The 16,061-nt window shown below is 47.3% G+C and overlaps 1 protein-coding gene across 2 annotated transcripts in view; it reads left to right on the top strand.

The window, feature by feature from the left end:
- The first annotated feature begins 835 nt into the window (after window positions 1-835).
- The window catches only part of mybbp1a (MYB binding protein (P160) 1a), a 15,242-nt gene continuing 16 nt past the window's right edge, over window positions 836-16,061 (top strand). Inside the window, exons 1-27 of one of the 2 annotated variants that reach the window (XM_017451714.2) lie at window positions 836-1,092; window positions 2,511-2,606; window positions 2,854-2,937; window positions 3,213-3,287; window positions 4,685-4,792; window positions 4,882-5,072; window positions 5,167-5,334; window positions 5,450-5,567; window positions 5,661-5,962; window positions 6,673-6,783; window positions 6,880-7,005; window positions 7,261-7,467; window positions 7,628-7,736; window positions 7,816-7,918; window positions 8,015-8,172; window positions 8,286-8,423; window positions 8,507-8,632; window positions 9,098-9,274; window positions 9,375-9,532; window positions 9,678-9,812; window positions 13,175-13,244; window positions 13,371-13,499; window positions 13,713-13,781; window positions 14,006-14,119; window positions 14,919-15,017; window positions 15,187-15,311; window positions 15,484-16,061. The exon at window positions 15,484-16,061 is cut by the window's right edge and continues 16 nt beyond it. In XM_017451714.2, the coding sequence (XP_017307203.2) occupies window positions 889-1,092; window positions 2,511-2,606; window positions 2,854-2,937; window positions 3,213-3,287; window positions 4,685-4,792; window positions 4,882-5,072; window positions 5,167-5,334; window positions 5,450-5,567; window positions 5,661-5,962; window positions 6,673-6,783; window positions 6,880-7,005; window positions 7,261-7,467; window positions 7,628-7,736; window positions 7,816-7,918; window positions 8,015-8,172; window positions 8,286-8,423; window positions 8,507-8,632; window positions 9,098-9,274; window positions 9,375-9,532; window positions 9,678-9,812; window positions 13,175-13,244; window positions 13,371-13,499; window positions 13,713-13,781; window positions 14,006-14,119; window positions 14,919-15,017; window positions 15,187-15,311; window positions 15,484-15,856 (3,873 nt within the window). In that variant the 5' untranslated portion in view covers window positions 836-888 and the 3' untranslated portion in view covers window positions 15,857-16,061. Of the gene's footprint in view, window positions 1,093-2,510; window positions 2,607-2,853; window positions 2,938-3,212; window positions 3,288-4,684; window positions 4,793-4,881; window positions 5,073-5,166; window positions 5,335-5,449; window positions 5,568-5,660; window positions 5,963-6,672; window positions 6,784-6,879; window positions 7,006-7,260; window positions 7,468-7,627; window positions 7,737-7,815; window positions 7,919-8,014; window positions 8,173-8,285; window positions 8,424-8,506; window positions 8,633-9,097; window positions 9,275-9,374; window positions 9,533-9,677; window positions 9,813-13,174; window positions 13,245-13,367; window positions 13,500-13,712; window positions 13,782-14,005; window positions 14,120-14,918; window positions 15,018-15,186; window positions 15,312-15,483 lie in introns of both variants that reach the window. The other variant, XM_017451713.2, reaches the window with a different exon arrangement.

Here is a 16,061-nt window from a genome sequence, read left to right as displayed (position 1 = left end):
TCGCAGTTGTTGTTTTCAGCCACACTGAGTTCCCGCTGCTGCGGCTGTCCAACAGATTCCTGCTAGTTCCTCACGCTCGCTAGCTGCGTACCGCTCAAAAACTTAGAACAATTTAGATTTAAAAACATAACATTTACATTCCTCCCCACATAATATTTACCACTAGTTCAGACTCGTGAGTTAACCTGAGGCAGAGTAACACTAACTGAGTTTATTTCAGCAAAATAGCCATAAATGCTAATCTCCTGAGTCTGCTTTATATCTAATGACGATATGAGGTGGGAAATAGAACAGATTTCCAGGTTGTTGTTGTTTTTGTCATGAACGCAGCATTTTAATTCTGGGAACGAGTCATTAATGTGATGTTGTAAATGTCGTGTTCTGAATCACTAAAACTCTGAGATAAAACTCACTAATGAGAGGTTATGGTAACATCAAATCATTTTAGCTGAAGTCCTAAAATTCTATTTTAAAAATAAATACATAAGAAACAAGATAAGAGTCAGGATTCACATGACTGCAGTTAAACTAACCGTGGAATGTTGTTTTGACAAATGCATAGAATAGAGTAAAGGGGTTATGAGTAATGACATTAATGGGATTAAAAAGAAGAGATGTAATGGAAATATACACAGGTACACTCTCAGAAATAAAGATTCCAGACATGGCGTGGTGAGATCACACCTTTGGTACTTTTATTGTGGATATCACTGCTTCTTCATGTTAATACAAATATATATTAGAAATTTATGAACAAGTACGGATTAAGAACTCTTATAGGAGAGCTTTTATTTTGAAACGCGGAAATCCGGAAGTGTAAACCCGGAAGTACTCTGTGATTTTTCCTGTGCGCGTGCTCGTTTGTTCTGCTGTGCAGTGGACGTAGGCATGCAGACAGCAGTGATGGGGGAGATGAAGATGGACACGGACACGGAACCGGACCCGGTTCGGCCCGCAGTGACGGACAGTAGAGGCGTGCTGAAACAGAACCGACAGTTCCTGGACTATTTCTGGGACATCGCCAAACCGGAGCGCGAGACCCGCCTGAGGGCCGTGGAGAGGCTGATCGAGCACGTGAAGAAGGGCGAGCAGGTAGAGAACATGTAGAACATCTTTATATCATATAACTCTAGATTTACTGTAAGTGTAATCTCAGAGTTTAACATCCTCCTCATCACTGCACTGTTTATACACTCACACTGATCATTACTCTCACACACTCAGCACGTGCACTCAGAGCATGCGCACTGTGACCGTTAGCATAGCATAGCGCTCTGCTGAGGTTTATTTACACAGCTTTCATCACATACTATATACTTACTGTTCTTCTTCATCACTTCTCCTGCTTTCTTCATCATCACTTCTCCTCCTTCTTCTTTTTCTTCTCCTTCATCCTATTCTTTATTTTGGTATAAATATTATTCTTTTTAATCCTTTTCTTTATCTTGTTTTTTCTTCTTGTTCATCATCTTTATCTTCTTCTTTTCTGGGTTTACTCTTACAGAAAGAGAGAGAGATGCCTGTGCTTTACATTTTTTCATGTTCACACACACAGTTGTGGGTTGACTGAAGTCTCCATGTGAGATATGACCTCATCGTGGTGTACTGGGGGGGGGGGGGGCTTATTTGATTGATAGTCTGTCAGAGCAGCAGGAGGAAGGACAGGATGGTGTACAGTTTACATATTTAGAATCCGTCAGCTGTTATATTACACAGTAAACTGACTTCCTCAGGTCAGTCCGGCTCAAACTGAAACTCAGCACTATAGAGGAGTAATAAAACTATACTGTGTACATTAGACCCGCCTCCTATTACCCATAATCCCCCTGGCCCGTTACCCATAATCCCCCTGGCCCGTTACCCATAATCACACTGTCCCATTACCTATAATCTATCCCATTATCCATAATCCCCCTGTTTGATTACCTATAATCTGTCCCATTACCCATAAACCCCCCCGTCCCATTACCCATCATCTGTCCGATTACCCATACTCCCCCTGTCCGATTACCCATACTCCCCCTGTCCCATTACCCATCATCTGTCCCATTACCCATCATCTGTCCCATTACCCATCATCTGTCCCATTACCCATCATCTGTCCCATTACCCATACTCCCCCTGTCCCATTACCCATCATCTGTCCCATTACCCATACTCCCCCTGTCCCATTACCCATCATCTGTCCCATTACCCATACTCCCCCTGTCCCATTACCCATCATCTGTCCCATTACCCATACTCCCCCTGTCTGATTATCCATAATCCCCCAGTCCCGTTACCCATACTCCCCCAGTCCCGTTACCCATACCCCCCCAGTCCCGTTACCCATACCCCCCCAGTCCCGTTACCCATACTCCCCCTGTACCGTTACCCATAATCCCCCAGTGCAGGACAGGAAACACTCATTTACCCCTCAGTTCTGTTTCTCCACTTTACTCTTCACGTTTAATCATGTGTTCAGTGTGCTGTTATTTATCTGTGACTCGGTGTGTGTGTGTGTGGGGTAGTCTGATGAGCTGAAATACACCCTGAAGAGACTGATAGATGGACTGTGTCACGCTCGAGAGGAGGCTCGCACCGGCTACAGCTTAGCACTGGCACAGGTACACACACACACACACACACACACACACACACACTACAGGTACACACACACACACACAGATACAGTCCTGTTCTGATTTCATCAGCCTGAAGAAAGAAAACTCTAAAGTGGAAATCTCTCCCTCACTCTGTGTGTGTATGTGGTGTATGTGGTGTGTGTATGTGGTGTGTGTATGTGGTGTGTGTATGTGGTGTGTGTATGTGGTGTGTGTATGTGGTGTGTGTATGTGGTGTGTGTGTACACAGGTGCTAAGTGTGTTTGAGGAGATCACGCTTAGAAGCATGTTGGACCAGATCAGAGAGAAACACAACCTGCAGACGGCCAGCAAGGTGAGTAACACACACACATGTACACACACACATGTACACACACACATGTACACACACACATGTACACACACACTGTTATTAATTGTAAACGTTATTAATGTGTTGGAGATGTAATGTTCATGTCGTTATATTGATCTCGTCTTTCCTCACGGTGCAGGTGTTATAATGATGCTATAGAGTTATCCATACTGATCTAGAAGGGAATGATCGGATCGCTCTATCAGACATCACAGTCTGATCTCTCAGTCTAACTCTCTCTCTCTCTCTCATTACAGAAGCAGATCAAATACGTGACCTTCGGGAATTTCTTTGGAGTTCTCGCTCTGTCTCAGTCCACACGCCTGCACAAGGTACACACACACACATCTACACACACATACCCCCCTACACCCTACACACACACACACCCCTACACACTACACACACACACCTATACACACATCTACACACCTACACACACACATCTACACAACTACACACACACACCTACACACACACACCTACACACACACACCTACACACACACATACCCCCCTACACCCTACACACACCCCCCTACACACTACACACCTACACACACTCACACCTATACACACATCTACACACCTACACACACACATCTACACAACTACACACACACATCTACACACACATACCCCCCTACACCCTACACACACACACACCTACACACACACACACTCACACCTATACACACATCTACACACCTACACACCCCCTAAAACACAACACACACACACACACACACACACACACACCTGTACACACACCTACACACACACACCCCTACACACTACACACATACACACCCCTACACACTACACACACACACCTATACACACATCTACACACCTACACACACACATCTACACAACTACACACACACACCTACACACACACACCTACACCCCCCCCCCCTACACACTACACACCTACACACACACACACTCACACCTATACACACATCTACACACCTACACACCCCCTAAAACCCAACACACACACACACACCTGTACACACACCTACACACACACACCCCTACACACTACACACCCCCCCCCCTACACACTACACACACACACCTGTACACACACCTACATACACACCCCCCTACACACACACACACACACACACACACCCCCACACCCACACCTATACACACATCTACACACCTACGCACCTACACACACACATCTACACACAAGAACACACACCAACATACACACCCACACCTACACACACACACACTTACACATACAACCACACACACACATCTACACACACACCGACACACCTACACACACACACCCCAACATAGACATCTACACACACCTACACTTATACACACACCTATACACACCTGCACCTACACACGTGTACACACACACCAACCTACACACACACACCTACACTTATACACACACATCTACACACCTACACATCTACACACACCCAAACCTACACACAGCTGCACCTACACACGTACACACACACCTACACGTCAACACACACTACAAACCTACACACACTACACACACACCTACACACACTACACACACACCTACACACCTACACATACACAGCCTCCTTTATCAATATTTTCCTCAAGTTGTGTGTGAATATTTTCCGAACTAAAAATTTCCCATCAGATTTATGTGTGTCTGATTTTCTCTGTACTGTCTGTGTGTGTGTGTGTGTATGTGTGTGTGTGGGTGTGTGTGTGTGTAGGAAACAGACGTGCTGCTGGAGTGTGTGAAGCTGCTGCAGTCTCTCTCTCAGTACAGAGAATATCTGAGAGATTTACCCAGGAAGACCATGGCCGACATCCTCAATGAGGTTCTCACCCTTTACTGGATTAGTATAAACTCTGTGTGCTGAGAGTTATCTGTGTTTCGTTCTTAATTAAAAGCCGTGTGTGTGTGTAGGTGTCGGAGCAGATGTTCGAGCAGGTGTTGTTCGGTGCTCTGCAGGAGGATCTGAGTTCAGCTCTCAGTAGTCCGGAGCAGTTAGAGCTCCTCCTGCTGGTCATGCGCAGATTCTCATCCACACTCAGCCCCGCCCACCTGGACAAGATGCTGGGAACCACCTCCATCATCAACACACACACACTGCCCCGGTACGTACCCATACACACACACACCTATCAGTCCCGACCACACACACAAACTCCCCTATTAAGTCTTGCTGTAACTGTGTGTGTGTGTGTGTAGGTTAGTAGAGGTGATGAAGACAGCGGCGCGCTCGGTGAAGAAGGAGTGTGTGTTGCCGGCTGTAGCGTCTGATCTGCTGCACGTGTCTTTGCGTGAAGACAGCTTCATGTTCTTCTGGGACAAAGTGGTGATTGATGAACTGATATCAGACCCCCCCGGGCCCAGCCAGTGAGTACCAGTACTGCCCCCTACAGGACAAACCCCTCCCCCAAACATACTGACAAATAAATTAAATGGTCTGTCTCTCTCTCTCTCTCTCTCTCTCTGTCCGTCCGTCTCTCAGTTACCTGGCGTTCAGGTTGATGGGCGTGTCCTTGCCGTTGTTGTCAGTGTCTCAGCTGCAGTATGTTCTGAGTGGAGAGGTGATGAGACGTTACGGTGAACACGTCATGACCGCACAGGTCAGTTCTGCTCTCAGTAATACACACCTCTGTGTGTGTTATAACGCAGTAATCTGTAACCCTGCCCCCTCCTCCCTCCCCTCTCTCTCTCAGCTCCCCGAGCGCTTTAAGTTCTCCCCGGAGATGGATGAGTGTGTAAGTGTGTTCCTGCGCAGCTGCAGTGATGTGGAGAAACAGCTGTTGGTGCTGCAGGCGTTCACTCAGCTCACACACCGCGGCGCTCCCGTCGTCTCGTCCTTCTGGAAGGTTCTGGAGCACGTGGAACTCAGCGCTCTCAAAGCCTACACGCACTGGCTCAAGGAGTCATTCTGTCATCCCCAGACCCTGGAGCTGCTCGAGTTCAGCACACGCAAACAGAGGCGGAGCCAGGACGCTGCCCAGGACTCCGCCCCTCAGTGAGAGCAGCAGCTACTACTGTTACTGTTCATAATGACTCCGCCCATGACTCCGCCCCTCAGTGAGAGCAGCAGCTACTACTGTTACTGTTAATAATGACTCCGCCCATGACTCCGCCCCTCAGTGAGAGCAGCAGCTACTACTGTTAATGACTCCGCCCCTGACCCCGCCCCTCAGTGAGATCATCAGCTACTACTGTTACTGTTAATCATGACTCCGCCCATGACTCCGTCCCACAGTGAGAACAGCAGCTACTGTTATTACTGTTAATAATGACTCCGCCCATGACCCCGCCCCTCAGTGAGAGTAGCACCTACTACTGTTACTGTTAATAATGACTCCTCCCATGACCCCGCCCCTCAGTGAGATCAGCAGTTACTATTATTACTGTTAATGACTCCGCCCATGAACCCGCCCCTCAGTGAGATCAGCAGCTGCTATTATTATTACTTCTAATAATGACTCCGCACATTAAGATCATCATTGTTTATTATTGGTCGTACAGTACATTACAATGCTCCTCTCTGATTGGTCAGTTCACTGTGACATAACCGTTTGTCCCAGCTTCCATTGTGTGTGTGCTGTACGAGTGTGTGTGTGTGTGTGTGTATAAGAGCTGTGTGTGTGCTGTACGTGTGTGTGTGTGTGTGTGTGTGTGTGAGTGATACGAGTGTGTGTATAAGAGCTGTGTGTGTGTTTATTTTGTCAGGACTGAGGACTGTGTGCCGCGTTTGAGGAAGTGGATCATCCCCCGTCTCGCCTGCATCGTGGAGAACCATCAGGTTAAAAAAGACGAGGAGCTCGTTACAGAGATCGCCAGGTACTCACACATACACACACACACACACACACGGAATAAAAAAAGCTGCCCTTGTGTACACTATGTACATTTGTGTTTGTGTGTGTGTGTGTGTAGGTTTATCTTCTTCCATGCGTTCTTCGACACAGTGAAGTCCACAGCTGAAATCCCAGAGACTCAGCGTAAACTGTCCCCTCCTCTAGACCCAAACACACGCAACATGGCCGGCTCCACCTTCTTCAGGTACATACACACACTCACAAACACACCGCAATAAAGCGGCAGATACAGGAAGTGACATTTCGTGTCAGAATGCATCAGGTATGATTTCAGTATATTACACTGAGCACAGTTATGGCGAGAAGCAGGTGTTGTATACACCGTCACCACCGGGTGGAGCTACTGTGTTTCATATTAACACTTTTTAATCTTCTTACAGTTAATGCCTTCAATCTTGACCTCTCTCTCTCTCTCTCTCTCTCTCTCTCTCTCTGTCAGTGTGTTACACTCTCTGAGTGTGTTGCCGCTGCTCGGGGAGAGTGTGCAGACGGAGGCAGCGAGTAGGAGGAGTGTGTTGGGTGTGATGGCGGACGGCTCCATGTGGGTGCATGGCCTCGTTCGGTTCGCCAACATTCTGCTCCAACACACCAAACATGTCCGGAGCGCGCACACACTCAGCGCGGACCACACACACGCGTGGGACAGGTACACACGCGCGCACACACACACACACACACACACACACACACACACACAGCAGAAAGTCGTGCTCGGGTTGTGAACAATAATGTGATTAAATGATCATTATATTCACATCATGATAAATCACATGTACTCAAACGTGTGTGTGTGTGTGTGTGTGAAGCATGCTGCAGTCAGTCGAGGCTCTCAGTAAGAAGATGAAGAAATCTGCAGCTCCTGAACACTCGGCCTTCCAGCACCTCTTCCTCATCATCGGCATCCAGATGTTCAAGGTCGATAAAACTTCTTGATCTTCAGTGCGTGTTTATTTCACTCTCATACTGTTTATAGTGACTGTGTGTGTGTGTGCAGGCTCCAGATGACAGTGTGGAGTTGCTGAATGATCTGAGGTGCTGTATGGAACAAGCACAGGCCAAAAAATCCAAGAAGAAGAAGCAGAAGAAGAGCGACGCAGGTGAGACGAGTCCCGGCTCCGACACGGCGACCCCGCCCTGCTCAGGTTCTGAGGGATTACTGAGTGTGTGTGTGTGTGTGTGTGTGTGTGTTTCAGACAGCGAGGGGGCGGAGCCTCACTGGGTGGAGGTGGTGGTGGAAATCCTACTGTCTCTGCTTGCTCAGCCCAGCCGTCTCATCCGCAGCGTGTGTAAGACCGCGTTCAGCCGAGTGTGTCCTTATCTCACACAGCCCGCGCTCACCGCTATACTGAATGTAAGACACACACACACACACTCTCTCTCTCTCTCTCTCTCTCTCTCTCTCTCTCTCTCTCTCTCTCTCTCTCTCTCTGTGTCTGGTTCTGACCTGAGCGGTGACGGTTTAAGGTTCTGGACCCGGGTAAGGACGAGGAGGAGAGCGGTGTGCTGGTGATGGACGACAACGACGGAGAGAAGAAGAAGAAGAAAAAGGAAACGCAGGACGAGGAAGAGGAGGATGAAGAAGATGACGAACAGGAAGCAGAGGTGAGTCGCTCACACACACACTGATAAAAACTGAAATATTTCAGATCTGGCTCATTTAGTAATTTTTATGATTCTGTCGTTAGGATGAAGACGAATCAGACTCCTCGGATAACGAGGACGATGAAGATGATGATGATGATGAGGAGGAGGAAGTGGATCAGAATTTCCGTCTGGACCTGATCAAGGTGTTGCAGGGACAGAACGCTCTGGTACGCTGAATCAGTGAATCGTTCTGAATTTGTTCTGCGTGACTCTTAGGTGAATCGACTCATGAATCAAACACCGTGAGAGGATCAGAAACTCATTTGATGATATCTCAGGCTTTATGATTAAAGGTAAATGTTGGTGTATAGATGGGGGTGGGGGTGTGAACCTGGAAATGAATCTGAGTCGATTCACTAAAGTGAGTCATAATGCCTTGACTGATTCACATGGGTTTTTTTCGTACCCTAAAACACAAAAGGGAGTGTGGGTGTGTGATTACTCACGGGTGTAAAACTGCACATGACCATGTGATCTTTGTTAGAAGTCTTTCTAGGAATGATGTGTTCAGATTTAACTGAAACGAAATGACACCCGAATCAGCTGTGAGTCCTGAGGCAGTGCGCGAGTATGAGACGCTGGTTAAATCAGGACAGGATGAGGGATAAACCTGGTATAATTCTGGTGCTCAGGCCGCTGAGGAGGAGGACGGCAGCGAGGACGAGGAGCTGGACGACGAGGCCATGATGAAGTTGGATGAAAACCTGGCGTCTCTGTTCGGAGAGCAGAAGAAGAAAGTGCAGGCCAAAAAGGACGAGAAGGAGCGACTGCGCAAGGAGAAGACTCTCGTCCGGGACTTCAAGATTAAAGTAGGGTCTCTAATGTCTGAGTGCACTACTGAGAGCTGATATTATTGATGTTTAATACCTGAGTAACACTGTGTATGTGTGTGTGTGTGTGTGTGCGCAGGTGCTGGACCTGCTGGACGTGTTCCTGTGTAAGCAGGGCAGCAGTGTGTTGGTGTTGGGGTTGGTGGAGCCGCTGCTCAGTGTGATCGAGAACTGCATGAGCTCCGAGAGCGGACAACACGAGCAGGACTTCCTGCGCCGAGCCGCACACATCTTCAGGTGTGTGTGTGTGTGTGTGTGTGTGTGTGTGTGTGTGTGTGTGTATGTGAGAGAGCATGTAGGTTTGTCATCAGCACTTCACCAGTGACTCATTGAAGTTCATTATGTGTGTGTGTGTGTGTGTGTGTGTGTGTGTGTGTGACAGGAATCAGCTATGTCGTGGGAAGCATTACTGCAGAGAGGTCGAGGGCCGGGAGGCGGAGCTTCATGACATGTTGGAGCGTCTGATTGGTCGAGCACAGAAGCTGTCGGAGTCGTCAGTGGCGCTGTATTACTTCAGGTGAGATGCTGATTAACCCTGACTCATCCTCTCAACTGCTCACTAACAGCAGACCTGTACTAATCATAACACTCCCTAATCCCTATTTCCTACTGCATATCCCCTAATCCCTACAAAATATCCCCTAATCCCTGCTCCCTACTCCCTACAACATATCCCCTAATCCCTGCTCCCTAATCCCTACAACATATCCCCTAATCCCTGCTCCCTACTCCCTACAACATATCCCCTAATCCCTGCTCCCTAATTCCTACTCCCTACAACATATCCCCTAATCCCTACTCCCTACAACATATCCCCTAATCCCTACTCCCTACAACATATCCCCTAATCCCTGCTCCCTAATTCCTACTCCCTACAACATATCCCCTAATCCCTACTCCCTACAACATATCCCCTAATCCCTACTCCCTACAACATATCCCCTAATCCCTGCTCCCTAATTCCTACTCCCTACAACATATCCCCTAATCCCTACTCCCTAATTCCTACAACATATCCCCTAATCCCTGCTCCCTACTCCCTACAATATATCCCCTAATCCCTGCTCCCTAATTCCTACAACATATCCCCTAATCCCTGCTCCCTAATCCCTACAACATATCCCCTAATCCCTGCTCCCTACTCCCTACAACATATCCCCTACTCCCTACTCCCTACAACATATCCCCTAATCCCTGCTCCCTAATTCCTACTCCCTACAACATATCCCCTAATCCCTGCTCCCTAATCCCTACTCCCTACAACATATCCCCTAATCCCTGCTCCCTAATTCCTACTCCCTACAACATATCCCCTAATCCCTACTCCCTACAACGTATCCCCTAATCCCTACTCCCTAATTCCTACTCCCTACAACATATCCCCTAATCCCTACTCCCTACAACATATCCCCTAATCCCTGCTCCCTAATTCCTACTCCCTACAACATACCCCTAATCCCTACTAACTACAACATATCCCCTAATCCCTGCTCCCTAATTCCTACTCCCTACAACATATCCCCTAATCCCTACTTCCTACAACATATCCCCTAATCCCTACTCCCTAATTCCTACTCCCTACAACATATTTCCTCTAATCCCTACTCACTATTTACTACAACATATCCCCTAATCCCTACTCCCTACAACATATCCCCTAATCCCTACTCCCCATTTCCTACAACATATCCCCATTTCCTACAACATATCCCCTAATCCCTGCTCCCTACAACATATCCCCTAATCCCTACTCCCTAATTCCTACTCCCTACAACATATTTCCTCTAATCCCTACTCACTATTTACTACAACATATCCCCTAATCCCTACTCCCTACAACATATCCCCTAATCCCTACTCCCCATTTCCTACAACATATCCCCATTTCCTACAACATATCCCCTAATCCCTGCTCCCTACAACATATCCCCTAATCCCTACTCCCTAATTCCTACTCCCTACAACATATTTCCTCTAATCCCTACTCACTATTTACTACAACATATCCCCTAATCCCTGCTCCCTAATCCCTACTCCCTATAACATATTTCCTCTAATCCCTACTCACTATTTCCTACAACATACCCCTAATCCCTGCTCCCTATTTCCTACAACATATCCCCTACTCTCTAATCTCTACTCCCTACAACATATTCCCTAATCCCTACTCCCTACAACATATTCCCTAATCCCTACTCCCTACAACATATCCCCTAATCCCTGCTCCCTAATCCCTACTCCCTACAACATATCCCCTAATGCCTACTCCCTATTTCCTACAACATATCCCCTACTCTCTAATCTCTACTCCCTACAACATATTCCCTAATCCCTACTCCCTACAACATATTCCCTAATCCCTACTCCCTACAACATATCCCCTAATCCCTGCTCCCTAATCCCTACTCCCTACAACATATCCCCTAATGCCTACTCCCTACAACATATCTCCTAATCCCTGCTCCCTAATCTCTACTCCCTACAACATATCCCCTAATCCGTAATCCCTACAACATATTCCCTAATCTCTACTCCCTACAACATATCCCCTGATCCCTACTCTCTATTTCCTACAACGTATCCACTAATCCCTGCTCCCTAATCCCTACTCCCTACAACATATCCCCTAATCCCTACTCTCTATTTCCTACAACATATCCACTAATCCCTGCTCCCTAATCCCTACTCCCTACAACATATCCCCTAATCCCTACTCTCTATTTCCTACAACGTATCCACTAATCCCTGCTCCCTAATCCCTACTCCCTACAACATATTCCCTAATCCCTACTCTCTATTTCCTACAACGTATCCACTAATCCCTGCTCCCTAATCCCTACTCCCTACAACATATCCCCTAATCCCTGCTCCCTAATTCCTACTCCCTACAACATATCCCCTAATCCCTACTCCCTATTTCCTATAACATATCCCCTAATCCCTACTCCCTACAACATATTCCCTAATCCCTACTCCCTACAACATATCCCCTAATCCCTACTCCCTACAACATATTCCCTAATCCCTACTCCCTACAACATATTCCCTAATTCCTACTCCCTACAACATATTCCCTAATCCCTACTCCCTACAACATATTCCCTAATTCCTACTCCCTACAACATATTCCCTAATCCCTACTCTATATTTCCTACAACATATCCCCTAATCCCCGCTCCCTAATCCCTACTCCCTACAACATATCCACTAATCCCTGCTCCCTAATCCCTACTCCCTACAACATATCCCCTAATGCCTGCTCCCTAATCCCTACTCCCTACAACATATCCCCTAATCCCTGCTCCCTAATCTCTACTCCCTACAACATATCCCCTAATCCGTAATCCCTACAACATATTCCCTAATTTCTACTTCCTACAACATATTCCCTAATCTCTACTCCCTACAACATATTCCCTAATCTCTACTTCCTACAACATATTCCCTAATCTCTACTTCCTACAACATATTCCCTAATCTCTACTCCCTACAACATATCCCCTAATCCCTACTCCCTATTTCCTACAACATATCCCCTAATCCCTGCTCCCTAATCCCTGCTCCCTGCAACATATCCCCTAATCCCTACTCCCTATTTCCTACAACATATCCCCTAATCCCTGCTCCCTACAACATATTCCCTAATCTCTACTTCCTACAACATATTCCCTAATCTCTACTCCCTACAACATATCCCCTAATCCCTACTCCCTATTTCCTACAACATATCCCCTAATCCCTGCTCCCTAATCCCTGCTCCCTGCAACATATCCCCTAATCCCTACTCCCTATTTCCTACAACATATCCCCTAATCCCTGCACCCTAATCCCTGCTCCCTACAACATATCCCCTAATCTGTGTGTGTGTGTGTGTTTCAGTGCTGCACTCTACCTGGTTAAAGTTTTGAGAGGTGTGATGACGGATACAGACTCCAAACACACAGCTGAGGTATGTCTCTCACTCACTCACACACACACACGCACACTGTTAACACTAATTAGTGTGTGTTATGGTCCTATTGGTGCACTGATGTTTATGTATATGTTTGTGTGTGTGTGTCTGTGTGTGCAGCAGAGGGTGATGGGTAAAATGGACGTGGCGAGAGTAACATCGTGTTTTAGAGACGCGCTCAGTTCTTTCATGACGCGACGGAAAACTCCCCTGACTGGAGACATGTTTATTGAGCTGTTCAACAGATTCCCCGTAAGTACACACGCACACACACATTACCCGTGCCGTATTACATGCACATCACACACTAAACAAGAACATGCTTGCATTCCATAGCAATGTCATTTAGTGAGAGTCGTATTACAGGAGTCATTTCAGAGTTACAGAATGAGCTGGTGTTTAACACACTGTGTGTGTGTGTGTGTGTGTGTGTGTGTGTGTGTGTGTGTGTGTGTGTTTTTATAGGTTCTGTGTGCGAATCTGTTGGACACAGCTGTGGAAAACATCACGGGCGGAGTCAGAGAACACCAACAGGTACAGAACACACACACACACACACACACACGTTATGTTCTTTATTTGTATTAAACGCACTGGTATTTAAACAGTTTATAAATAAAGTTTATTATCTGAGCATTATGATCCAGTCTGGTACAGGTCGGAGTGGGCGGGGTTATGCAAATATCCACGCTTCCAAATTCAATGTTCGTCTGCATGTAATAAACTAGTGTGTGCGTGTGTGTGTGTGTGTGTTCCAGGGGCAGGCGTGTGTGCTGGTGCTCAGAGCCCTGCAGTGTAAGGAGGTGAAGCAGCTGATGGCCGACGCTCAGTGGACCGAAGTCTGTCAGAAAACCACAGAGCGGCTCACACGGGTACCACGCCCTAAATCACCACCTCACACACCGCCTCGCACACCATCTCACACACTACCTCATACACAACCTCATACACCACCTCACACACTACCTCATACACCACCTCATACACCACCTCATACACCACCTCGCACACCACCTCGCACACTACCTCATACACCACCTCGCACACTACCTTATACACCAGCTCACACACTGCCTCGCACACATCACACATTACCTCATACACCACCTCGCACACCACCTCGCACACATCACACACTACCTCATACACCACCTCGCATACCACCTCACACACCACCTTGCACACCACCTCTCATACTACCTCGCACACCACCTCGCACACCATATCAAACACCACCTCACACACTACCTCATACACCATCTCACACACCATCTCTCACACTACCTCATGCACCACCTCGCACACCACCTCACACACCGTCTCTCACACTACCTCATGCACCACCTCGCACACCACCTCGCACACCACCTCACACACCACCTCACGCACCATCTCACACATCATCTCTCACACTACCTCACACACCACCTCACACACCACCTCGCACACCACCTCGCACACCACCTAGTGCACTAGCGTAGGGAACAGAGTAAGTGCTCTCAGTGTATGGGTTTATAGCTGCGTCCCAATCCACAACCCTTATTCATTATATACACACTCCGAATGAGCGGATTATAATCTCCCCCTGCTTCAGTGAGCTTACTGTGTGTGTGTGTGTGTGTGTGTGTGTGTGTGTGTGTGTGTGTGTGTGTGTGTGTGTGTGTGTGTCAGACTCTGCAGAAGGCGGAGTGTAAAAACAAAGCGGTTTATGAGAAGACGGTGAAAGTGCTGGAGCTCGCTCGCTTCCTGATCAGAGCTGTTCACAATCAGGTACAGAACCATGATTTATCATCAGCACCATCTTAATCACTTTCTACACACCAGCAGGTCAAACACACACACACACACACGGCATGAGTTTTATCGTGTACAGATGTGTGCAGGTTATTAATCCAGTCCTTTATGGAACATAAAAGTCACACTATTGTTTCCTGAGCAGAAGTTGGAGGTGAAGCTGGAAGATCTCCAGAACGTTCTGAGGTCCATGAACGCCGATGGGAGTCTGCAGAAGTCGGGGAAGCTGGAGGACACGTACTGGAGCGTCATGAAGCTGTTCGGCCTTCAGTGAGTCCAAGACTAACATAACAGATGTTAGATTAACAGTGTTAATCTCTCTCTCTCTCACACACACACACACACACACACACAGTACAGACCTGAATCTGATCTCACCAGTAAATAAATAAACCTGTGCTTCAGACCATGTGTTTCATTTTCATGCTTCTGTCATCGTCAGGAAGCCGAAGGTGGAGAAGGTGAAGAACGCGAGGGAGGAGGAGCAGGAGGAAGAGGAGGAGCCGAAGAAAAAGAAGAAAGGATTCCTTCCTGAGAGCAAGAAACGCAAAAACCGCAAGAAGCCTGTGGTACTGGAGGGTCAAGACACTGCAGACACACTCACACCAGGAGGAGGAGGAGGAGTAGGAGAGGGGAAGAAGAAGAGAAGGAATAACAAAAAGAAGAGGAGCGAGTCAGAATCGCAGAATCAGCCTCCTGCTAAAAAAACCAAAGCTCAGCTGCCTCAGAGTAACGAGGAGCAGAAACCGAAGCAGAAGAAGAAGAAGAATAAGAAGAGAAAGAAGAAGAGTGGAGAGCGGAGCAGCGCTGAGTGAACTGATCATACCGGAGGAGTGAAGGTGGAATCAGGAGGGTTTAGGTTTCTCTTCCACACCACAGTGATGAGGATCAGTGGTGACATCATCAACCCCTGAGCTCCTGAGAGACTTATTCACACGCTCATGCTTATTTTTGTAGAAGAATAATAAGAAGTATGTCATTAAAGACTTTTTACTGTAAAGTCAGAAATGTCATTAAACC

The sequence above is a fragment of the Ictalurus punctatus genome, chromosome 22 (genome assembly GCF_001660625.3).
Source record: "Ictalurus punctatus breed USDA103 chromosome 22, Coco_2.0, whole genome shotgun sequence".
Lineage (NCBI taxonomy): Eukaryota > Metazoa > Chordata > Actinopteri > Siluriformes > Ictaluridae > Ictalurus > Ictalurus punctatus.
The sequence above is the reverse complement of the archived record's forward strand: the minus strand, read 5'-3'. Positions and strand labels throughout refer to the sequence as shown.